General features: G+C 43.0%; 1 protein-coding gene across 1 annotated transcript in view; it reads left to right on the forward strand.

The window, feature by feature from the left end:
* The window catches only part of NUP210 (nucleoporin 210), a 104447-nt gene extending 86667 nt beyond the window's left edge, over window positions 1-17780 (forward strand). The window contains exons 32-40 of the mRNA XM_075939667.2: window positions 1196-1413; window positions 1970-2106; window positions 2953-3076; window positions 6888-7034; window positions 9798-10048; window positions 11741-11957; window positions 12605-12700; window positions 12809-12892; window positions 15713-17780. Of these exons, the coding sequence (XP_075795782.2) occupies window positions 1196-1413; window positions 1970-2106; window positions 2953-3076; window positions 6888-7034; window positions 9798-10048; window positions 11741-11957; window positions 12605-12700; window positions 12809-12892; window positions 15713-15813 (1375 nt within the window). The 3' untranslated portion in view covers window positions 15814-17780. The remainder of the gene's footprint in view (window positions 1-1195; window positions 1414-1969; window positions 2107-2952; window positions 3077-6887; window positions 7035-9797; window positions 10049-11740; window positions 11958-12604; window positions 12701-12808; window positions 12893-15712) is intronic.
* The last annotated feature ends 8691 nt before the right edge of the window (window positions 17781-26471 follow it).

Consider the following 26471-nt stretch of genomic DNA (forward strand, 5'->3'; position numbering starts at 1 on the left):
CACAGTTCAGAAGTGGAAGCCACCCAGAGAGTGCAGGACCAGCGGGGGACTCCTGTTGGCCTCAAGCTCCCTGCGGCGCCTCAGCCTTTTAAACGTGCCTTTCAGAAGCCGCGCAAGCGGAGACTGTCTCAGTCCCCACTTGAGCAGTTTCCCGTTGTGTCTCTACCTCTCCTGCCCCCCATGGAGATAGTGCTGGGGGAGAACAGGCTTTTAAGCCAGCTCCCACCAGCTCCTGCTCCTCTGCTTGCTGCCTCTCTCTGTGAGAGGTAGCAAGGGAAGGAAATGACTAGTCATGTCACTGGTCGACTATTCGATAAGCTTCTGCTTATCCAGTGGTCAGCTAGTCTCTTACATCCCTACTGCAGGCCACAGAACCTCTGCCCACTCCTGAAATAGACCTTTCGCCTCTGGCTGAATTACAGAAGCCCTCCAGTCATGGTTTACAGACTTCAAGCCACAGAGAAGTCACCATTTACCCTGCAGGTTGGACCTCCCTGGTCTGGCACCCTCAGGACGTGACTGGGCCCGAATAAGGGATTTTGGCAGACATGGGGAGGTCATTTCTGGCTCCCCACCGGTTCCTCTCCTGCCACCTACCTGGTGCTGCCCACTGCAATGCCAGGCAGGCTCCCTGCTCTGTCACGGCAGCCTGTGGTCCCACCACCAGGGCTCCCGGCCCCACCAGCTCTCCCACGCCTGACCTGAGGCTCCCAGCCCTGTCATGGCAACCCATGGTCCCACCACCAGGACTGCCTGCCCCCACCACAGCTGACTGCTGGCACTCTGCCGCCAGCTCAGCTGGATTCCTGCAGCAGGGAGCTACCCGTCTCCCTGTGGCCAGCTTAGCTGAGCTCCTGGTCCCCCGCAGGGCTCCTGCCTCTGGCCCTCACTGGGACTGCCTGGTCCAGCAACATCCATGGTCCTACAAAGAGTTTCAATGTGTAGTTGAAACCTGCAAGTGATCTATGTCTCAGGCTGCAGAGGGCAGTGGTTAGGATTCAGACTCTCTTAAATGACAGCTAAATGCAGCATTTGGGTAGTTTGCTCCTTTTTGTTAATCTCAGTTAGTTTCTCCCTTTTTGGAAGGGTTATTAAGGCAAAATGGGATTTAAAAATCAGCCAGGTGGAAAGTAAAAAGGACAGTAGAATTTTCTGGAGACAAAAGCTTTTTTTTTTCTTTTTCTTTTATCTACAGAGATGATTTTGTGCAGATTGGGAAAGGAACCATGAACAATACATTTGTAATTCGAACTGTAAATGTAGGCTTGACCTTGCTTATGGTTTGGGATACAGAGCACAGTGGAATTTCAGATTATGTCCCTGTTCCTGTGCAACACGCCATTTTCCCCGAGCTCAGAGATGTGGTAGTAGGTGATGTCATCTGTTTCAGCACCTCGCTGATAAATCAAGAAGGTAAGAAACACAAGTAGTTTACATGCATTTCAGTGCTGCCTCTGAATTACCATGGAGACTTTGTAGTGCTGTGCATTGTAAGAGTCCAGGGAAACCAAATACATGATTTATGATGACAATCAGAATCCAGTGTCACCCGCTATTCTTGAGAATACCACAAATAAGTTCGATGAACTGTAATTTTTTAATTGTATCTTTCAAAAAAAGTCACTTAGGAATCAAATTCATTTGTTCTTTCAAATATAAAACTTTCTGGAAGAGGCTTAGTTATATTTTTAACAGGGTTAATAAGACAGAGATACAGGCCGGAGCCCTTTACTCAGTTCTCTACTTAGTTCTAGCCTTAACAGGATTTTGCAAGAGTGGAACTTTTGTTGGTGTAGCTGGGAGCAGAAGGTGGCTGTGAGGCAAGGACTTCAGATTCTAGCTCCCCCGCGTTAGATAGCACAGCTGATAATATGCACATGCGTGGGGAGAATGGGTGTCTATAAAGGCAGGTATCTGTGCATAAACACTCCAGTTGGAAAGCAGTTAATTTTCAGGCCTTTTCTTACAGGTTTGCCAGGAGTCTGGAGCTCTTCACTGAACAGTGTTCTTCAGGTTGACCCACGGACTGGTGCAGCTGTGGCGAGGGATTCAGGAATTGTCACAATTTATTATGAGATTCCTGGACTATTTAAAACATACAGGGAGGTGAGAGACTTTCAACTTCCACTAGTGCTATAGACGTTTGGTGGCTGTCTGTTAGTGACATATTTCTACCTCCGATCATTTTTTTTTTTAAGCAGCAAAATCTTAAACTTCTGTTGCTGTCACTTATTTCATTTTTCTCTTGAAAATGTATAAATTTGTTCCTATATCTGCACTGTTCATATTGAGCATAAGATGAATTGATGGAGAAAGTATTGGGCATACTTCCAAAGGCATCATGGCTATAGTTTGTGTTAAAGAAGGCAATTTAAATTTATAGTTTGTATTCTCAGCCTGTACTGTTCTTCTATGGCACATTTCATTTCTTTGCTTGGTTAAGTTGGTTCCAGATGCTAAACAATTTCGGATTAAGGCTATGCTTTTCTGAATGAAGCTTCAGTGTTTGAACAAGATATCAACCAGAACATTTTTAATGTGGTACCATATGTACTGTGAATTGGCCAGTCAGTAGTACTGAATTTAAAGAGAATTAGCATTTATTTGATCTTCAGTGAAATTGTTCTATCTATACTGAATTCACTGTATCAGCAAACATAAGAGCACTAAATATTTTAATTAAATTAAGTATAACTTTTGTTGTGCCCATTAGGCAAACTGATTTATGAGGGCTTAATAGAAATAGTTAAATGTGTTTCTAACTTAAGTTGCCTAAAAATCAACTTCCATAATTAGAAAAATGCAGCATTTATTAAAAAATAAAAACGCATCTTTTTTTTCTGCTGTGTGATAGGGGGGAATCAGTTTTTGACTTACTAAAATCCATTCCTGCCTTAATTTATGTTCATTTAACAGTCTTCTCTAACAGGGTTCTTTGATGTCTTTTTATAGGTATCGATCAGTATTCCTCAAAGGACTATAGCAATGCATGTAAGTGGAGTGAAAACAAACTTACAAGGAGTTGCAGCTTCAAAAGTTATAGTTGCAACGGGGGACAGAAGCAAAAATTTGAAAGGTACTGCACCAAATCGTCTCCTGCTTGCCTGCTCATTGCTTAATGGCTCATACATCAGACATTGTCTCTTCTCTAATGCTGCAAGAAATAATCCTGCCCTACTGTTTCACCACTGCCTCCCAAGCTGCCTGAGGGTCATCAGGATCATATTGCTAGTTTGTAGGGACTTGCTGTTTTTCCTTTCCCTGCTAAAATCTCAGAATGAGAAGTCCATGGACATGCTCCAGAGTCACCACACCCAGTGATGGGAAATAGACTGCCAGTGAGAGCTTTCACGAAGCTGGGCTAGTGTTAGGAGGGAGAGGAGAAAAAGCCCAATCTTCCCTTCCCAGTAGTCATGAAGGATGGGGAGGCGAGTGCTGAGGCTCCCTGTCTCTCAGCACCTGTGCAATGTGAGCGAGGTGTTGCGAATGCCGTGTGGTGAGTTCAGCCCAGAGAATGCAGCGCGTGAAGATACTGGATTGCACTGAGGCATCATTCTGTAGTGATACACTGTTGGGAGCCCAGTGTGGCCATGCACTATCAGGATGTCACAATGTGATTCTTCTGTGGCCAAGCAGCTGCCCAGCTGTTACTGTGGGAATGCTGCTGTCCTATGCCGTGAGCTCTTTTGTAATCCTCGTAAGGCCTTCGGGTACAGTTGCGCAGGTTAGACCTCTATGAATCACACTCCACTCGTCTGGCAACATCCCTGGTCTGGTATCCTGGGGTGCTCTGAGGCTGGAGCACCTGCAGGAAAAAGCTGGGGGCCCCATGCTCAGTAACTCCTTCTCCCACACCCATAGCTCATTTGCAGCTTTCAGTCTCCGAAAGGGAGAGGGAGGATCTGGAGGCTGGCAGGGAAATTTGTGGTGGAAGAGGCAGGGCAGCTGTAGAGCCTCACAGCCAGGGGCTGGTAGCACAGCCTCTTAGCCAGCATGCAGCCCGGGAATGCAGCCTGGCAGTCGTGGGGCTTTGTGGCCAGCCACAGGGCTGCACTTCTGGCCCTGCTCTGCCTCTTCCTTCCAAGCACCCTCACTGCCCCTGCTCTATCAATGCCAGCCTCTCGGAAATGGAGCCTCACAGCTAGCAGCAGCAGAGGGGCCAGCATTGGCACCCCTGCTCCCAGAAATTCCCTGGTTTCGGAGCACTCAAGTCTCAAGCTGTACTAAGAAACCCCGACCTGTGTGGCAGTGGGTTGCAGAACATGGGTGTACAGACATGTAGGTTCTTCCTGCTTGGGCTCCTATTGCTGGGTTTCAGAGCCTGATCAGGAATGTCTACACAGCTGTTTTTACCTTTGTAGTGCAAGCCCCACCCGAAGACTTACTGCCGTGGTTTCTTTCTCAGTGGAGACGTATTCTTAGTGCTTATGAGTCTAAACACAGTGACTACGTCTAGACTGCAAGCCTCTTTCAAAAAAGAGCATCTAGACTACAACCAGTACTTTTGAAAAAGCAAGCTGCTTTTTCGAAAGAGAGCACCCAGGCAGTCTGGATGCTCTCTTTCGAAAAAGCACAGTTTGTATTACATAGCGCCTTTTTTCGAAAGAGCGCTTTTGAAAAAAGGTGTTATTCCTCGTAAAACAATGTTTTCCATGGTCAAAAAAACTGCCATGTTCTTTCGATTTACTTTTGAAAGAACATGGCAGCAGTCTAGACGCAGGGGAAGTTTTTTTGGAAAAAAGGCCACTTTTTTCGAAAAAAACCAACCCTGTAGTCTAGAGGCACCCTAGTGACAGCTACAAGGGACTCAGAACAAGTGTCTAACATTTTACACTGGAAAAAGAGCTGAACTAATATAAGCATCTCTACAATCTTTCATACAAATGACTGATTTGTAACGTGTACGGGAATCTGTTGTGGGGTTTTTTTTGAGGTGATGGAGGAATTTGAAGCATTGTATAAGTATGGGCTTCAAAATATTTTCAGTTACCTAACTCAAAATAGCTCAGTGATTTTTTTTTTTCATCAACTTTCCCTAGAGACTTAAACTTTGCATTTCCAAAAAGGAAAAAAAGTTGAGAGCGTTAATCAGTAGAGCTGATTTTAAAAATGTTTACATTTTGATGATAAAAAATAGAAAGAATTTCAATGGTTTTAATCAAAAAGAGTAATAAAATAAATAATCCTTACTTTTCAACCAGCTATTAGAGAGCCGTTGAAAAAAATGCAATTTCCAACTTAAAACAAATTTATGGGAGAAGTTTCAGAAATAAAACTAGTGTACTTTTCCTCTTTGCTCCCAACACATGAAGGAAAATAGATGCACCAGGAAAGTGTACTGGGACCTGACTGTGCTCCTGACAGGCACCAGAGTCAGATCCCTGCAGGCTACCTTCCTCTTCCAGCAGGACGCAAGCAGAGTCTATTCAAACCTTCTCTGTGGTATCTCAACATAGCGAGGAGGAACCACTTCCAGAATGAGAGGACAGATTAGTCTCCAGGCCTATGCAGCTCTTGCTGTCTCTCTGAGATTGCCAGCAAAAGCATCACTTCGTAACAAGGTTTTTTGTGATCTAGACACTTTTCTGCTAGCACAGGGAGTGATGCTTTCACTTCACTCACACAGGCCATGTCACAGTCCTTTCAGTCAGTGTTGACGGGCTGGATTTGAATGTGAAACATAGTGAAGAAAGGCTCTGTATCTCATTATCAGTTCTCCGAGCCATCCAGTATCTAAGCTTGCTCTTATGAAAACTCAGGCTTCTGCTTAAATACGGAAAAGTGCAGCTACAGGTCAGATGCAAAGAAGATATTAAGACACTCTAGACAGATTTTTAACTGAGTGCCATTTTGTACAACTGCAAAAAAACAATTTTAATCTTTAATGAGTATGTTCTCATTTGAAAATTTGTCCTGTATTTACAGAGAGAGAACAGAAATACTGTGTCTTGATAACGGTCAAGTCTGATCCCAAACCATCATTTTTCTGCAGATTTTATCTGTAAGCAAAGCAAATATTTGTTTTCAGAAGTTGCAAGCTTCACATTTTTTAATTGGGCTTTTCTTTTTCTTTCAATGGACATGGAGTAATATGGAACCTCTGTTAATAGTTTTGTGTGGAGCTCTTTTGAAACTACTTGGATTCACTATTTTTGTGACTTATGGAAATTTTCATGACTTTTTAAACCAAAGAGATAATGAATGTTTTCTTATTGATGAAAAGGAGCTAGCCAATGGTGTGACTGATTTGCTTTTTAATGTAACTAACTTTTTAAAGTAATATATTTAACATAAAGCATGCTTACTGTGATTGGCAACGATTGCTTTTTAGAACCACTTCACTGGTGAAGTTAATCGTCGTATTTTCTTTTCTGATTAAGGAGCCATACTTAATTTAATCACAGTGCCTTTTTGTTAATCTTGAATAGTCTTAACATTCAGCACTTGTTGAAATGATATTTTTAGTACATTTTGATGTGAACTATTGGCCTGTTCAAATCAAGTTATAAATTACAATACATTTTCTTCCTGACAACTGCTAAAAAATACATTTTAGTGGGGCTTCAAGAGTCTGCCTAATGTAAGAGGTACAAGCTATGGGGGAAAAGGTAAAAAAGAGTTGAAATCTATCCTGTAATATGACACACTGACTGGCAAAAATTTCTTTTTTATTTATCTGAATTACCATTATAAAACTTTCAGGTATACACTCTTGCATTAATTGCATTAACTTATTGTAAGACATTTTTATAGTATGTCTGAGATTGTAATCACGATGGCAGGTGATCTGAAATTTCTTCTTAGAGATGATGATGAACCATCCTTTTGTGTTATCAAAGTTCACTTTTATCTTATCAGCCTGTGTTTTTTCCTTTTGTTCCCTTTAGGGGACTGTTCACCTCTCCATATGGAAGCCATTGCAGAACTACAGCCAGAGTCCAATATCGGCTGCCACCTTCATTTTAATAACGATGCATTTGATTTCCCAGCACATGATATTTTCAGAGCAGAACCTGGATTTGATGTAGTTTCAGGTGAGATGGGAAAAGGAGCCGAGATGGGAAATGCAGAGCTATAGTGTGACTGCAATTTGTTCTAACATTTCCACAACTCCTGTTAAAACCAGTGGGGGTGTTGCATGCAGAAGGAATTAAGGAGTGGGTCCCGAGGATAAAGTTTTTAATGTCAGTTTGTTGCTGATGTGTCGTTGTCTGATATTTGCAACATCTCTCTTGCAGTTTGATCCATACAGCAGACAAGAGCTTAATATTTTCAAACAAGTCCTGACCCAGTGGGGGTTCATTAATTTCCACTTGGGTTCTCCTATCTCTATAGTGCTGTTTTGAAACATGTTCTATGCTACAACTCTGTGGAATTTAATTTAACATAATGATGCACCTGGTGGAATTTTGGCCTGCCTCATTATTCCAGACTTTAATGCTAAGAAACCACTACGTAGACCACTTCCGAAAAGGTTGAGGGTGCAAATTAAGGACCTGATTCTGCAAACACATGAGTAGCTGCAAACATAGGAGTCTTTCCATGGAACCTTGAAATGGACAGGAAGCAAGTGCCATCTGTGGGACAGAGGCATAATGTGCTCATGATGACCCACTCACAAAGCTAGTGAGGTGCCGTGTTTTGCTCTAGTTGAATTGTATGAAGGTAGCCCAACCTGGCTTGCATTGCAGGGATCCAGTCTGGGTGTGGGAAAGGCACAAATGACCTCATCAGGGCCTGCTTCTGTGAGGAGATGCTCCAGTTTCTTGGCTAACTGTGGAGGGCAAAACAAAAACAAATAGTCCAAGCCACCACTGCTACCTGAGCATGCACGAGCACCCAGGTATCAGCAAACACTCGGACGTTGGGAAGCCCTTCAGCAAGGAAGGAACAGGGAGAACAATTACAATTCACACCAGTTCTTCTAGCTTCTTCTCCTGCTGGGCACCAAGGCCTTTGTCTTCTGTCTAGAGTCAGCCTCATATTCACAGAGTTTATGCTCAGATGGGACCATTACATCACCTAGTCTGACCTGTACAGCACATGCCACTAAATTTCACCCAGATATCCTAGATTGAGCCCAATAACTTGTGCTGGGCAAAAGCTGATCTTCTCTGTCCATTCACTGTCTCTGTCCTGTGAGGGTATTGCAGTGTCATCGACCCCAAGGATTCAGAAATTGTACATTTTTTAACCTAATGCGTTTTAAATTCTTTTTTATTTGTGTTGTGAACATTTAGGGGATTCACATTTTTAGGTTTTTCTCTTCAACTGAGAAGGCTAGAAACTTTTATTTAAAAGTCTTAGTTAAAAGTCTTTTCTGATCCCATGACATCAGGAGCAGAGGGCCTTAATGACCCACCGAGACTTGCTATTGAATCATGAGATTTGGAAACAGTGGGAAAGCAGGGGGAAGTATAGATGAGTCACAATATGATTTTAAAAAGCACCGATTACATGGAGAGAGCTTTCTTATAACAGTCCCTTAAACCTGCTGCTCTGAATAATGGAGGTTGCCTTTTTTGCACAGTGCTGCAGAAAGTATGCCAGTGGGGCTAAGATATGTTACCATTTTCTTATACAAAGCAAAGAGGGGACATTTATTTACCCTGGCTTCAGATCAGTGCTCAGACAAATAGTCAGCCAAACCTTCCAAGATGTGAGCGTGTGGTTACTCTCCCCTCCCTCCCTTCCAATTCTTCTTGAGAACATCCTGTCTTCTGATGCGCAAAATGAGTGGTGGAGAAAGTGGCCAGGGAACTGAGGGGTTTGAGAAAATCAGCTTGTACTGCTCATATCAACTTGACTCACTTTTTTATTATTTATTTTCTTAATCCTTAGTAAACCGAAGGGATGGCTATTAAGGGTTTGGTGGCAACCACTGAATATCTAAGCGGCAATGGATCAGTGTGTAATCAGGCAGTATGCAGGATGGGTTTCTAAAAGAAAACTTATGCCACAGTTAATGATAATAGTTGCAGGCTAGAATTACAACACTGGATGAAGAGAAGACTGTATATTTTTATATTAAGATTGGAGTAAAATATTTGATTCAGTGTTCCCAGAAGTCATATGTTAAAATATTGTTCCAACCAGCTGGGCATATGAAGAATTTCACATAGATTGAAAACTGGCTGATTGTTCTTCATTGCACTGGCTAGTGAAGGGAGTCTTCTACTTCTTGCCAGGGAATTCTTGCCAGGGAATTCTTGCCAGGGCTCCATCCATTTGTCCACTGCACCTGCATGACATTTCATCTCTTGGAGAGCCCTGCTCGTTGCAGTTTGTCAGGGCGCGACCTTCTACTTGTTCAGTTCCCCCCTAAAGTCGGGATGTTAAAAGTCGATTAAATAGGTAACCGCTGAAAATCTCAGCCATTACAGCATTCCACGCTGCGGCTCTGCAGTATAAAGCCTAAATAATCTTTATACTGCAGAGCCCTCAGCAAAGCCTCCCCAGGAGCGAGGCTGCCACCTCTGCTCTTGCAGAGGTGGGCCTGCCAGCTCCGGTCCCGCAGAGGAGGCTTCGCTGCTGCAGAGAAGCCATCTCCTTGGGAGTGGAGCAGGCAGCCTTTGCTCACCCAGCTTCCAGGAAGGAGGCTTCAGGAGCTGGCGGAGTGTAACCGACACCATTAACGGATAAGCATCAGTGTATCGGTTAAATGGTTAGTTGGTTAGGCTCTAACATCCCGACTCCAAAGCCTCCCCCCTTCCACAAGACACATTCTTGGGCGTGAAAAGAAGAACCATAAAGAAACACGTAATTTAACCAGGGTTGATTTGCTTTTGTCTTCATAGGACATTATACCTGTTCCATCACAATGCACAGACTTACTGACAAGCAGCTGAAGCACCTGAGCATGAGCAAAACTGTTCTCATAGTTACAGCTTCCCTCCAAGGCAGCCATTTCTCTGGAGAGCAGATCAGCGCTGAAGTACCGTTCAATCCAGGGTTTTATGCCGATCAGACTGAAATTCTCTTAAGTAACCTTTACACGAGTTCTGACGTGAAAATATTTGGAGCCACTGAAATTCTTGACAAACTGGAGGTGAGTGCGTCACAGGGAACGATCGTTATCGATTTAAGGCTGCATTGAGCTGCTGGGTGCAGCTCTAAGCAAGTGGGCAGTTGTGTAAACGTCACCCTCCTGGCAGGAGACAGTGTGCTTCTGACATCCCTCTGAGGCATACGGCCCTCACTGCTTTTCCTTTGCTCCAGGGGAGGAGCCATTTCTGGCTGGCTCGTACCTGGAGCAAATTACACTACATGCATACATCCCTGCTAGCTCAATGCTGGTGGCCAGCTTGTCATGGGACCAGGTGCCAAAGCTTTGCCTGCCGGGTCTGAGGAATCTTTGTCCGTCTGTGTGGCCAGGACCCAGGTGGCACGGAGTGGCTCTTGCTTTCCCATGTGTGGCGGTGCCATCCAAGTCACTGACAAGCCCAGAGTGTAAGTGGCACTTTACAGACACATACCAGCAGGAGGTCAGGGCACATGGACAGCAGTAGCTCCAACAGGCAGGGTGGGGGATGAATTGATGAAGTGGCTCTGGAGAAATCAAGCAGCAGTAGTTGGCAGCATTTTTCAGCAGGGTTATAACCTATATCTGCATTGATTGGAACAAATAGTTCAGAGCAAAACATAAGAGCAAGATTTCCCGTCCTGGGGTTTAACCACCCGTCTCCCTGCCGCTTGGCAGCTGTGCTAGCATGGAGCCTTCCCAGAGCTATTCTCTCTTTTCAGCAGCTCTACTCATACATCTTCCCCTAGGCACCTGTGCAAGGGAAGGGGAGAGTGTAGCTGGTATTTAACCCACTGTGAACCGGGGGCAGTTAGTTCTCCTACACCTGATCAAAACCCGCTATAACCCATTGCTACCCGTTTGTGGATTTTTAGATCCATTCTTAGTAGCTATTGTGAGAGGCCCAAACAGACTTGGCTTATGGATGAAAATAAAGTGTCATGTTTGCTTGTTTAACATCTGTCCAGGGACCATGTGCTGCACTTTCTGCAGACTGACTCAATTCTTTCCATCTCTAGCTGCTGTGATTCTGTGGGTTTATGTACTGATACATGCATGACCTTTAAAATTCAAATATCTCTGCTGACTCTTCCTGCGATGGTGTGAACTATAGATGTTTATAATGGCTACAAAAGGGAAAAATAATACACTAGTTTTTGTAATTGTACACATACAGTGGTATGGATTTTTCTCCAGCAAAGTAAACCATATTTAATATATTTAGGATGTCTAAACTGAGAAATGTATTTTCACTCCTGGCTCCCTACCTGTTATGTAACCTCAGTGGGTTAATTGACAGGAAAAACAATCAACTGCATTTCTCGGTTTTCACTTTGTTTCTAAATGGTACAGTTAGTTTAAGTATTTAGTTGATGGTTACTCATGCTTGTTTCATGCTCTGGCAGAATGAGAGTGCTTTCACACGCTGCTGTGTGGGGAGATCACATGCATGCTCTTCTCCTGGCTTGCAAGGGGGAGTTTATCAAAACTGACACCAGATGAATAGGCAACAGATAGTTTGTCTGAGTAAAGAGTGCGAATGAATCTGAGGATGTTTACTGATATAACTCTATGGTTACAATGCAGGGTCCTTTTTGTAGCAAATAAATACATTATTTTCCTTCTAAGAGAGTGGTAATTCTTATGCGTTTCCTTAGCATAGAAGCAGGAAAAGAGGATATGCACGGTGCTTGTTCGAACAGTATGTTTGTCTTACAGGTGAAAAGTGGGTCGTCAATGGTGAAAGCTTTTGAGAAGGAAAAATCCTATGGATTACCCAGTTACGTTACCTACACCGTTACTGTCTCTGATCCAAGAGTTCCGAGCCAGGGGTCCTTATCAACTGTTCTTACCATATCGAGCCCAGTGACTGACCAGTCTATCACAGTTCCAGTTTCAGTGATTTACATAGCTGACAAAAGTGAGCCAATGAGACGTAAGTGTATCGTTATATTTCATATGTCAGAATAAATCCTCAGCATCCATTAGTGTTCAAGGTGGTGACGTAGACTTTAGTGCAGCTTTGATTTGAGCCAGCGTAACCGTCAGCTAAAAAGTTGTTGCTGATACGTAAAATAAATACTAATATCCTGACAGCAAGGTATGCATTCAGATGCTTCTTGTGGCTGAAGCTGGACACATTTCCTTTTCTGGGTCAGTCCAATTACTGTTTTTGGAATGTGCTCTCTAATGGCTGCTTGCCCACCCCAGCTGGCATACATAATGCTATAGTATCCAGCAGCTCTTCTTGCTTCATTTTTACATATTCTCAAACATGGCTTGGCATTTCCAAAACTGATTAGTGGGTTGGGGATGTGGGAACAATGTGCGTGACATTTCAATCTATTTTGAGCTATCACCAACAAGCACATTTTGAGCATTATATTGGAAATTGCCATTGTAATCTATGTCAATCGTGCTATTTGTACTAATAAAATGTATCATGCACAAATAAATATTCAAAATGACATAGGACAAAAAAAAGCATAGGAAAAGAGCCCAGTTGTTGTTAGAGGGGATTAGAAAGATACAAAGCTATTTATAACATCATATGGTATCTCTCTTTTTCAATTGGTTCCACAGACGGAGCCAGCTTATTCCAACACTTCCTTGATTCCTATCAAGTAATGTTCTTCACGCTTTTTGCACTGCTGGCAGGGACAGCTGTTGTGATCATAGGTAAGGGAGTAAAATAATAATAATAATATTTTCCTAACTTTTAAACACGTTAGTTGTGATTTGAATGAATAATTTCCACACTGAAATGGTTTTGATAATGTCTTTCAGCCTACCATGCAGTTTTCTCCCCAAAAGAACAGAACACTTATCCAGCATTTACCCAGAGGACAACGCCTCAATACAGCTATAACAGTAAGCAGCTGTTGCCATATTATAAATGAAATTAATTGGTCACCCTAGTATTGCATCTGAATTAGTGAGAGGAGGTTTCAATAAGAGAAGCCTATATTCTGAAATGAATTACAAGGCTGGCATCTTTGCCCTATGCAACTGTTGTGCTCTTGGTTGTGCTTCTACGCACACTTGCTCTACACTGGTGGGGAAATATGTGTGGTTTGCATTTTTGTGCTGGAGACTAGAATCAGGATCAAAGGGGGGGTATTTTGGAAGAAACATTTGGAAAAAAAATATTTCACTGCAGTAGTGGGAAAACTAAGTTCCAGAGCCTGCTTCTATGGAATCTAATGACAAACCCACCATGTCTCAATGTGTACCTTCTATGGATGTTACTTTGCCTTTTTTTGTAACATGCACTATAGAAATTCCAGTGTTATTTTGGGCACGTATTTGGATTTGATCAGAAACATAAGGAAAAATCTGAGTTCTTTGACCTTCATATTTGTTGGGGTGTTTTAGTGGAACGAAGTTGAGTGCCCTGGGTGAAAGTGTTAATTAATGCTTCGGGCTACCTTATTGAAACACCCATTGTTGATCGTGGAAGATTCAGGCAATGTCAGGTCTCCCAGAACCTTTACCATCATCACCGCCAAGTCTATCAGGAAAGAAAATGCAAACACCCATTGTTGATCGTGGAAGATTCAGGCAATGTCAGGTCTCCCAGAACCTTTACCATCATCACCGCCAAGTCTATCAGGAAAGAAAATGCAATGTGAAAAGCAGTGACATGTTCTCTTCTTTAAAAAGGGAGACAGCGAACACAGAGGCTATTTAACTTTAAGTTGGAAATCGAGCCCAGCAGAATTGGGAAATGCTCAAAATTCTTACATTGTTATAATTAGTAAAATGTGCTTAGGTTTTCTTTCTTCCTCCTTGACATTACATTACCCTTTATTAAAGCCTGAGCAAAGGCCTGCAAGGAATCAAAATTAATTACCTGGGATTTCAGTTGTCTTAGTAATTGTCTCTACAGTACCTTTTACAGTGTTTCATTTATTAAAGGAATTTTGTGAGGTATCCAGCTTACTGCAGAGGAAAATTTCCAGCCTCTGCATAGTCCTATATAGAACCGAGAAGGAAACTTCTTTGCCTTCAATTAATGTTCAGGTTCCACTTGCTGCTAGCTCTCTGAGAACAGGCTGTAGAAGGGCTGGAAGCCTCCCTACAGGCTGAACCTCCCTCATCTGGTACCCTTAGGACCTGACCGGCCCCAAACAAGGGGATTTGCCAGACCAGAGAAGCCCGGTTAAGGAAGTACAACCTGTAGCTACCAAAAAAATTTAAAAATCTGATTGTGATGGATATAATAAAGCTAGGTGCAAAGAAAACCGGAGAAGCCTTTGACTTGCTTCTCCTTGTCTCCTGCTTTCCCATGCTACTAAAAATCTAAAGAAAAAAAGAATTGCTACAAGCCTAACCCTAAATTGCAAGGGTCAAAAACATACTGTAAGATACAGGGAATAAAATTACCAGACTTCCAAGGAAATTCTTACTCTCACCACACAGCACCTGCAAGATCTTGCATCTTGCTACTTTGTTCCTTTTCCCCCTTGGTCAGAGAAAGCAATTATTTAAACCTGGGTATTAATGAATTCAGACTTGATAGACCAGCTTTGCTGTTGGTTCCCACTACTGTACATCCAAAAACCCAGGCCTCAGGTCCAATGTGCTATTTATTCTTTTGGTATAAAACAGAAAGTAGCTGAAACAACTGTAGTCGGATGGAATTTTCGTACCAAAATCTTTTTTTCCACATGCGCCTGGTTTGAGGTGTGCAAGAGTTGATAAAATTTTGTTCAATGTTACTACATTTTGATATTAATTGGGGGAAAGAGATCTGTCAAGAGACTTGGCTTCTAATCCTGTCTTGGACACTGACTTGCTTTGTGACCTTAAATATAACTGTGCACCTGAAGTTCCCCTGGGGGTACAGAGATTAGGCCTGTATTGAAAGCAGGTCAAATTTGTTTGTAACTTATTAAGGTGAATTATTGGTTGGGGTGAACGATAACTCAAATCCCTCATTCCCAATAAGCAGGATTGGTATTGCAAGCCCCACCAGTGACGATTCCTCTTCTTTTACTTCTTGCAATATCGTTCCGATTCTTTTTCCTCCTTGCTATGAATTTTTGTGTGAATTTGAGTTTCCATGTTCCTGCTCATGACAAATGTTCTGTATCTTGAACTGCCAAAGAGAATCAAAACATCAGGTGCTCAATAGCCACATAAAATTAATTGTTAAAAAAAATCACATTAACTTTCACACACCTACCTGATCAATCAATTTCAAAGACTTCTACAAATGAGTCATTGAATACCTGTTACAGTGTGGGACCCTGAACCAGCAATGCACATAAGTAAACAAATATTCCAATTTACTTCAGATGGGACTAAATGCTTATAGTCAGGCACATGCTTGAGTCTTTTGCTAGACTAGAGGGAGCTTCGCTTCATAATAATTATGTTTGAGTAATCAGAGAGAGAGGTCAAACAAACCTAGATTTTTATTTATTCTTATTTACTGGAATGAAATATATGTTTGGGCCTCAGGATCTTTATTAATGCATTAATTAATGCTGCTTGCGAGAAGAAATGCAGAATTCTGTTGTTTTCTCATTTGATGAAAGTGTACTTGAAAACATAAAGGTAGAGCTTTATTTTCAGTGAATCCTTTGACTCCTTTTGCAGTGTTAATCCAATCTAAGATAAACTTGTTTTTTACTCCCTGCCTCCTTTCTTTAATATGATTGTTTCCTCTCTTTCTCACAACTTTAGGTTTACCTGTTTCACCAGCAACTTCTCTAAGTCCTTCATTCTCAGATAGAAAAAACAGCCCTCCCTCCAGGCTATGGAGTACTGGGTATGCTTCACATTAAAGAGAGACGACAGGATCATCTGCACAAGGATATATACTTGTGTTAAAACAAAATCATTTCAATCTGGAAAATTCTCAGCTGGGCTTAAAAACTCTCAGATGCTCAATATAATACAAAGCATCTTAAAAATGCAGTGCGGTATACTGTGCAACACCATCTTTAACGCATAACGCTTTTCAGTTTTTTAATGGGATGCTTTCAGTCCTATAAAATCTATTCTCACTTCTTGTATTTTATGGTCAATTGAGAAAGATGACTGGACAATTAGCTATTTTTGAGCTAAGCTAGCTTTCCTGTACGCTTAATGTAATTAGAAGTAGTTTTTTATTGTGGTTTTTTTATTTGCTTCATGTGGAAATTAACTTTCTTTTAACATGTTTTCAAAGAAGGGAAATAGTAAAACAGGTAAAATGTGAGCCAAAAATGTGAAGGAGTCTGTGTTTCAAAGGACTAAAGTTTTCTTTGGGCTCCAAATATTATTATCTTGAAACTCAGGAATGTACTGCGCTGACAAATGTTCTTACATTTTAGCCTTACAATGTGATTTAGCTTCATAATTTGCCAGTTTAAAAATAAGAAATACTGGAATAACTGTGAATAAATTAGTCTGTTTTCTTTATTTTTACACAAGGTTATAAACATGGCTCCCCACAAGTACAACTGCAGTATATTTATAGTTACTATACTCTCGTGCGCTAGTGAACGAAAATGCTAAAAAACGTGCCTTTCTAGAGTAACAGTGATGTATGAATGAAGATTTCTAGGATTGTTACAAAGGAGTATGCACATCTCTTCACTGAAGGCATTTATTTTTTATTTGTGTTTGGCTTTCTGTTTAATACAAATATAAAGGATAGCATATTTGTGTTGATTGTTTTAGAAATATAAGTACCTCTGCAGATACTGAGCCTCTATGCATCATCACTGCTCCAGTGACTGCATTGAGAACTAATGATAAAAAGTGAAGTATGAATTTCAGTGAGTTTAACCTGCTTGTCTCTGGTAATGTATGGGCACCCTAAAAATGTTGATTTTTACTACTAGATATGAATGGTGTGTACAAGCAGGACATTCTATTAGTATAATTAATATCTTATCTAATAGTAAATAAAATAGGTGTATGCAGCATATTGCATAGCTAGTAAACTATTGATTTGATTGGCTAGAGCAGGCCCATGTGACACAAACCGCATTATTGACAGATACATCAGAAGGTATTTTACTAAACCAAGAGATAGATCACTGCACATGCTCAGACATGTTGAGTTTTGAAAAACTCAAGACTATCAACAAAGTACGTGCGACTGAGATTTTTACACATTTATTTTAAAACCTGAGAGGACCGTGATTTTCAAGCTATAGCTATACAATATTTTTCCTAGGGAGGGAAATTGCCTCAGTTGTGGTATATTAAATCCTCTGTTTGATTAGAATTGAAATCTTGGTCACTTTCTTTCATCATGTGAGGAATATTTTGCAGCTGTCATTCTCCACATCAACTTTTGTTTACATATACATGTAAGATTGTCAGAGTAGCAACTGTGAATAAATTCCTTATTTATGAATTGTCACAAAACAACGATAAAAGGTTCAGTGATGGTGGTCACAAGTGATCTGTTTATAAAGAACATAGCATTATGCCATTACAGTGTGAACAGATATAGCATGCAGCTCTTCTTGGGTCTAACGTAAAATATGCAAGATTATGCAGGCAAATATTTGAAAGATGTGAATGTACACACAAATTCTGTGGCATATAGTGTGTGTTTTTTTTTAATTCAGTATTACTGGAAAATGCCACGATTTTTCGATAGTATTCCTTGATGGGGTTTTGTATTATTTATTTACTGGTACTTGAGAATTACAGATGTGCCTTACATACTGATATTCCTTAAAATTGACAGTTTGAATGTAAATATGTGCATTTATATTTGTTTTATTTAATAAAGCTTTATAAGATTCCTTTACATAGTATTGCTGGCCATTTTTATGTCTTGGCTGCTTAATAACTAAAAAAATACAGTACAGACTATGTCTCTTGTCACTAACATACAATTCTACACTGCAAGGTGACTGTAAACACGTCATGTTTATTGACTCTAATGATTAAAGAGCAAATCAGATTTGCTCAGGGTAAAAGTAAAATGTTGGGGTTTTTTTCCCTCATTGTTAGTCCTGAATACTTACCCTAGGATTTGACATACTCTCTTTTGACAGGCTTTTCTCTTCTGACCCAGCACCACAAAGAAAGATCCTGCACCCCAAGTTATTCTCTCTCTGACACCTGTACAGGCAGTCCCCGGGTTATGTACAAGATAGGGACTATAGGTTTGTTCTTAAGTTGAATTTGTATTTAAGTCGGAACTGGCTCCAGATTCAGCTGCTGCCACTGAAACTGACCAGGGGCTGACTACAGAAAGCCGGAGGCAGAGTTGCTCTGCCCCCAGCTTCCTGGAATCAGCCTGATCAGTTTCAACAGCTGCTGAATCTGGAGCCTGAGACAGAACAGCTGGGGCGCTGCCCGGTAGGTTCCCACAGGACCAACCCGGCAGCACCCCAGCTGCTCTACCCGAGGTGTCCCGCAACAAAAGCCTGGTCTGCTGGGGGGGGGGGGGGCACAAAGCCCAGGCGGCGGCTTTGCTCGGGTGTCCCTGGTCTGCTGGGGGGGTCCAGCGGCTTTGCTGGACCCCCCCAGCAGACCAGGGAGACCGGGAGAAGCTTTTCTCGCCCCGGAGGACACGGGTGGCGACCCGCCGCCCGTGAGCTCCGGGGCGAGAAAAGCTCCGTTCGTAAGTGCGGATCCGACGTAAGTCGGATCCGCGTAAGTCGGGGATTGCCTGTACAGTTCCATTGTCTCCAGACTATACCCCTCAATTACACTGGTGCAATTAATTTTCCTTTTCTTGTATGTGGTGCAATTCATAGCATAACTTGGAGACACTAGGGTTATGGCGATGCCACTGAAAGTGTAATTTGCCCTACAGGATTTTACAGATGATATTAGAAAAATAATCTATTTTGACTGTCAAAACCAAGAGTGAATTTGTACATTTATCAAGTGAGAGGTTTAAAAAACAAAAACCTTTTACTAGTAAACTGAGCATATTTGATGGAATCACTGAAATACAGGTAACCTGGAACCTCGGGGTACCATTTTTACTAAGGCACTTTGCATAGTTTTGAACTGATTTGTAAAGACGATACCTATAGAATGAAGCACAAGATTTGGGTACGCCCATAAACTGCAGTGTTAAATGCAAGGTAGTGGTTGTCACCTACACTTGCACCTTGCAGATCATTTTTTCATATATACCCAGATGAGGTGTCCAGATTATCCTTTAAATCTGTTCTTTATTATGAAATTGACAAGGAGTGGCTGAGTGTGCTCATCTGAGCTTGGTGAGGAGTTCCATAAAACCTGCACATATTGAAAGAGTGGGGAGCATTCCGGATTTCTCAACATTAGAGTCGGTCAGGATTTTCCAAATTTTGAGGGGTTGTTTGTTAAATCTTTCCTCAAAATAGATTTTCCTATTGAAATATTTTTGTCATATTTTAATCTAACAGATGTAGGTCTTTTTTTCAGTCATCTCTGCTGCACATCTCAACTCACTTGTGTTCAGGGATGGTAAAGGGTACCTTAGTTCCATATGTCTAACGTGGGTTTTTTTAAAAAATGATTTTTTTCCCCAGTTGAAAGAGAGAGCTAAAGAGATCTGAGAGATACCAAGTTGCTATGGTGATAAGTACGTTAGAAATGCTTACCGACAGGTTTATTCTCCTCAACATAAAAAATCCTCCTCTGTTCCAGTATTTACTCCCTTCCTAGTGTATGCCATCAGTCTTGTGTTCCATGTATTTAATGAAGTGAACGGCTCTAAATATTAAGTGACTTGGGTGGAATGATCTGTGAACAGATTGTTGTATATTACACCTTCTGAGACCCTGTTGGCATGCATCCAGCTGTCTGAATCGTGATTTATCTTTAACTGGTAGTGCTGGCGTGTGTGTGTGTGTGTGTGTGTGTGTGTGTGTGTGTGTGTGTGTGTGTGTGTGTGTGTGTGTGTGTGTGTGTGTATGTATATAAAATGCTTTAAAAGCAAGATGGCTTGGTTCATGAAGTGACGTCACAAGAGGAAGCAAAAATTGCAAGTTACAGAGTGGGTTATTTTGGGAGGTAAGTACTCTTTGGCTATGTCTACACTACCAAGTTATTTCAAAATAACTCCCCAGTATAGACATGTCCTTCATCTAATCAAATTGCTGCCACTATTAATTCAATCTGCAATTTGAACCTCTCTAGTCCAGCACTCTGGTCTGGAAAACATTATTTTAGTTAGCTGGATGTTTACTTATGGGTATGGCCAAGTTTCCCGCAGTCCCATAAAGTCTTGCAACCATCAGTCCTGGCTCTCAGTGTTCTGTGATGTTATTTAGCTTTAATTCACCCTCTAGATGTCTTCTAAGAGCCAAGTAAGCAGTAGAAGTGTTGGTAATGCTGCTAGACAATATTGACCTCCTGTGGTTCAGCAAATTCTCTGTTTCAGCACCAGTTAGGTCCCGAGGTTCAATCTGTACCCGTAAATGAATAATTTGACTAAAGTAAGGTTCAGGCTTTCTGTACCTATTGGCTGAGTTTCTTATATATTTATTGTAAGCTGATGAATTAGCAGCTATTATGAGTAAAGCTATGTTTTAGTCATGGATGTATGACCTGTCACCTGTCCATACTAGAGACCCCTGATTAAAAAAACCCTGGGTTTTCTCGGGTAGGGGGTGGCCCATGGGCGTTTGGAAGGGGGAGGGAGGCCTGGGACACCTGATGGTGTTGGGGGGAGGGAGATATGTGGAGGCATGTGACCCAGGATCCCCGCTGTTGCTGGTAAGAGAGGGCAGGGCTGGCAGGCTTCCGGAAGTGGCTGGCATGTCCAGGCGGCTCCTAGGTGGAAGCATGGCCAGCTAGGCTCTATGCACTGCCCCCACCCTGAGTGCCTGTTCCACCACTCCCATTGGCTGGGAAATGAGGCATTGCCCGGAAACCACACTCAGTGGGACCTGCAGGCAGAGGCAGTACGTGGCATCACCTGGATGCACCTGTGCCCAGGAGCTGAAGGAGGAACAGGTTGCCATTTCCAGAGTGTCTCCCTGAGGTAAGTGCCACTCAGAGACCTCAGCCCCTTCCGCACACAATCCTCGGTCTTGGCCCTGAGCTCCCTCCCAAACTCCTGCTGCTGCTGTGGGAAAAGGGCACAGTGGTCTGAGACTGCTGCGGAAGTCACGGTGGGCCAGAAAGCCAGGGAACCCGTAACTTTCATGTCAGAGACTCAGGCTTAATTCTAAGAACTTTCCAGTGGGGTCGTATAAACATCTCACGTGAGTGAAATTGGTTGTTATACTGTGACACTTGGACCAAATGTCAATGGAGCATTTAAAAGCCAAGTTCTGTGATGGTCCATTTCAGTTCTGTAGGAATTTACCAAGAAGTCCTTTGGTGAGAATAGGATTCAGTCTTTGTTGCAATGGCTTTTGGTTAATCAGTGCAATTATTTCGTAGTGTTTGTTCTTACAGTGACTAGAACCTTTTGTTGATTGACATAGAATTGATTGAATACTGAAGGAAAAGATCAAAACCCAAATCTGTGAATATTCAAATTTCTGAACAAATAACTTGGTCTCTTTTTAACCTTGAGTTTACTTCTCTGACTAGTCAAATGAATGAGCTCAGTGGCAGAAATGCTGGCTTGCAACAGTGAGAGTTAAGTGAATACTGCAGGAAATTGATAATTGCAAATATTTGTAATGGAAACCTGATTCCAAGAATTATTCTTATGTAGCAAAGGAACAGAAATGTACCCTGGAAAACTGCGGCCAGTCCCCGCAGTGATTAATTAGGGCTTCTCTGTACTTGAAAGTCAATTCAGATTAAAGTAGGATGAATTTAAATCACAATCCTGAAAAACTGGGGGCATTAAAGTGGTGAGTGGAACCGTTCCAGCTTAGCGTAATCCACTTTCATAACTTGTAGACCAAGCCTTTAGAATATCTAACAATTTTAATGTATTGCTTAGGTGTGAGCTACGGACCAGAAATTATTTAACAAACAAGAAAACTATATTCTGTTCGCAGATGACTTTCAAATAAAAAAATTGCTGTGGCAATGTGACAAACTCAGATTTGTTTTGAGTTTCTTGCAGTACCCAGCATGAGTACATCAGTTAGTTCCTCTTCTCATCCATCCAAAGTGTTTTGGAGACCACACATTTTTATATTACACTTCTGTTATTGGATAGCTCCTGGGCTAATGATTTTAGAAGTTTACAAGATGCTTTTGTTGTTTTGTGTATTTCAGAGCCTACCAAGAAAGGCTTACTATAGCCATTTCCTAATAAAATATGAGCGCCACACTAAGAACATTTGATTCTTTCAAAGGGAGAGGTAATTTTAGTTCATGTGTCAGTAATAGAAGCCAACATATTTTTTAAATGTTTTTTATTAGTTTTCTGAAGTCCTACTCAAGATATGGCTTCAGTTATTGATGGAACTATTTCCTCAAGGTGAAGGAAATGTCATGCTAACAAAGCAGATGTTTATTAATTATGGTTGTGTGATGGGGTATATCAACCCCACACTGGGGCTGAGGGAGTTAACATGCCTCACCTGGCTGAGGAGGCCCTGTCCCCATGACCCTGATGGGCATGCTGCAGCAGGAGACCAGCTATAAAGGCCTGTAGAGCTGCTCAGTCAGGGCTGACTGCTGCTGCGGATGGAGGTGCACCTGAAGAGGAACCTCTGACAGACCAAGCCACGGAGGCCAGTCAGCGAGAAGCTGCAGGCGAGGCCCCTGTTATGGAGGAAGAAGCTGGAGAGAACTACCAGGAAAAGACCAATAGGAAGTAACCCAAGGAGCTTGGCGCATTGCAATGGGATTCCCTGCTGAGCTAGTAATGGTCCACTATGCCACTGACAGGGCCCCGGGCTGACCCAGTGGAGAGGGTGAACCCCAGGCCTGCTACCCCACCCTCACCAGCCTCACAAGGGGACCTACTTCCACTGTTTGTGACTTTGGCTGCCAGGCCATACTATCCTGAGAGGGACATTGGCTAGAGGCCAGAATCCATAACACACTGCCATGGGAGAGGGGCATGGTTATATACTCTGGCTGCTAGGTCATACTGCTGAGAGAGAGAGGGAGGGGCATTGTTATAGACTTACTCTCCTTAACCTATGATAGGACAAGAAGCAATGGGCTTAAATTGCAGCAAGGGAGGTTTAGGATGGCCGTTAGGAAAAACCCTTCCCTCATACTTTCAGCTGCTCTGTTACTGGTTGTAACCATGGCCTCAGACTTGTGACTCCATTAATCAGCTGTCCCATCGCGGCATTGAAATTGCACTGGCGATGTCATTTGCTCAGTGTGCCGTGGACATCATGAGACAATGCGTTGTTTGAAAATCCATTGCTCTACTTTGAATAGGTGTTTTTTTTTTCCTGGAGAGATATGTGGCTAGTGCATATTTTAATAACAACATAGCTGACATTTATAGTCACATGACCCTGTTAATTGTTTTATAAATCACCTACAAACATTCTTCCTGCTTCAGAGTCATAGATTCTAAGGCCACAAGGAACCACTGTGACTCTCTAGTTTGCCCTCTTGCACAGCCTGCAGCATTTCACCTAATAATCCTGGCATCAGGCCTGTCATGTCAGGCTAAGCAGGACTATATAATTTAGCGAGATTTGGCTGTTTGAATTAAAGATTTCACATGACGTGGAAACTTCCCTAGGGAATTTGCTTTAGTGGTTAATAAGCCTCATTTAAAACTGGGCGTAATTCCTCCCCCAATTTGCCTGTCTTCGATTTCCAGCTACTGACTTCAATGGAACCACGTGTGCTTAAAGTTTGGCCAAGACTTCTATAAGAATTTAGTTTCTCAGATTCTTCTCCTTCTCCTTTTTAGCTCAAAATTAATAGCAAGAGTTTTGAGCTGATTTTTCATTTTTCTTTTTATTCAGCATCATGGGGCATGTCTACACTACCACCCTAGTTCGATTAATGTAGTCATTCGAAGTTGCAAAAGAAGCCCGGGATTTAAATATCCCGGGCTTCATTTGCATCTTGCCGGGCGCCGCCATTTTTAAATCCCCGTTAGTGCGGACTCCGTGCCCGTGGCTACACGTGGCACGGAGTAGGTAGTTCGAATTAGAAAGTCTAATTTGAACTACCTACTCCGTGCCGCATGTAGCCGCAGGCACGGAGTCCGCACTAACGGGGATTTTAAAATGGCGGCGCCCGGCAAGATGCAAATGAAGCCCGGGATATTTAAATCCCGAGATTCATTTGCAACTTCGAATGCCTACATTAACCACCCTAGTTCGAACTAGGCTGGTAGTGTAGACATGCCCATGGTGAGTTGTTGTGAACTCACTTCCACTCCCAATACACTCAGTTATGGTTTCCAAGCCTTCCCCAGTCCTGTGAGGCCTTTACATCTGCAAGGCTATTTTTATTGCAGGTGGCGATCAGTGCTGTTTACCACCGCTCCGGAGCTCTTTGTGTGTATCATCTGCTTCCTGCCATTTATAATGTCTCAGAACAATTCAAGGCAGTATCTTTTCTCTCTCCTGTGTGCTTAGCATGGCTGTCAATATTTCAGGGTCTGTGCAATTTGTAATTACTCGATGGTTTGCACAGCGTAGTTGGCTGTTTCCATTTAGCAGCAATTGCATCTGTTTATAATTCCCTCAATCATCCACTCTGCTTGTTTCTCTCTCCCTTTTTTTGATCCCGTTTCATCTTTTAAAGTGGTGTTTCTTCTCTGCTCTATCCAAAATGCCTGTCAGGTCACTCTGGCTCTTACATTTTATTGATGTCTTTAGCACTGATTATTATATTTCCAGGGAGCAGTAGTTGCGGTCATGTAAGTAGTGGCATTGTTAAGACTCTCTTAATTTTTCATGCTTCCTGATATGCTTTTGGCCTCCCATGGAACAGGTTTTTTGCTGAAGGCATTTCATAGGACAATGCGGGGTTGCAATCAACCTCATTGTTATGTGCTCTTTTGTAATGCTGCTTAGAAATAGCATCGTTAAAACACAACACTGCACCAGGGAGGTTCCAAACTCTCAGGATCCCACTGTGTGGTTAGAACGTGTCTAAGCACCAAAGCTGTACATCTTTGGCTGTAGCGAAAGCAGTCCAGCTCCCTTCGTCTGGCTGCAGCTATGTCAGCACAAAGGTGCTGTGACAGACTCAGACCAGTGGTTGATGCACACTAATGGAGGGAAGACATGGTGGGGCTTGGGTCAACAACTATCTCTTCCCTGAGTTTAAAAAAAAGAACAATCCTCAGTGTAGCATAATCAGGCAGGCATCTGGGGTCAATTAGAGCTTGCTAGAAGCTACAGGCTAATTAGACACCTGCAGCCAATTAAGGCCTGTGGAGTTGCTTTAAAAAGTCTCCCCCCAGGCAAGGCAGGAGGAAGGAAGAGAGGGAAGGACAGGAAGGAGGAAGTGAAGTGTAGAAGAGCTGTGTGGGTGTGAGCTGAGGACAGACAAGCAGGTACCAAAGGAAAGGTACTGGGAAGGGTAATTTTGGGAAGTGGCCCTGGGAAAAAGCTGACAGGTTGAGAGTGGCAGTAACCTTGCCTGTTGCTGTTGCCTCAAGGTCCCTGGGTCAGAATCCAGGGTAGTGGGCGGGTCCGGGTTTCCCCCAAATCTCCTCCCGACATCAGAAAAATCTGCCTCTGAGAGGGGACTCCAGTGGGGAGTTCATCCCAAACTTATGAACTAGCTTGTGACGAGTATGGCTCAGTAGGCTGGGGCTCCTGTCTCCAGTGAAGAGAAAAAGGCCGTGTGGAGTGCCACAGTGAGCCTCTGAGGCTAATGCCATCGGCCAGTAGCGTGAGACCCACAGGGAACGGCCAGAGCTTTGCCGCAGTGGGTTTTGTACTAGTACGACTCTGCCAACGGAAAAACTTATGCCAGTATATAAGGCCTCTTTCCACAGTTCCAACTGCAACTGTGTGGGATGGGCTATGGGATATGCTGATGTGGGGTCTCTCTCGATCGCTCCTGTGGATAAATAATGCAAGCCAGAGCTCTGGGCTTTGGGTCTTCTGCCTTCTGGGTGAGCACCCTTCCTGCCAGATGAGTCTCGCTCTTTGGCCCAGTGACTATTTTAATATTTATCCCAAGTGAAAAGGCTTCCATGCGAGAGACTGAAAGAAAACCTCATTAGAATGTCTCAAAGCCTAGTGCCGTGGTCACCAACAGGTCGATCGCGAGCTACTGGTCGATCTCGAGGCCTCGACCAGTAGCTCGTGAGGCGTCCTGTCCGCCCCGCCCCCATTTCCCTCCCACCCCCCAGAAGCTCCACTACTTACCTCAAGAGTTAGTGTCGGCTTCAGAAGTCCCGCGGCTTAGCGCCACTTCCGGCAATGCCAGAAGTGCGCTAGCTGCTCTGCCGGCCCCCTGCACCGCACAGGAGGGTGAGTCAGCCCTGCAGGAGGCACGCAGAGGGTTTCCGGCGGGCACGGGGGGTTGGCCCCGGGGCAGGTGTTCGTGCGGGGCTTCCCGGCGCGGGGGGAGGGTCGGCCCCATGGGCAGGCACGCACGTGGGGCTTTCCTGCACGGGGACGGGGGGGGTAGTTGGCTC

The sequence above is a fragment of the Pelodiscus sinensis genome, chromosome 11, assembly GCF_052426305.1.
Source record: "Pelodiscus sinensis isolate ZL-2025 chromosome 11, ASM5242630v1, whole genome shotgun sequence".
In the NCBI taxonomy this organism is placed as follows: Eukaryota; Metazoa; Chordata; order Testudines; family Trionychidae; genus Pelodiscus; species Pelodiscus sinensis.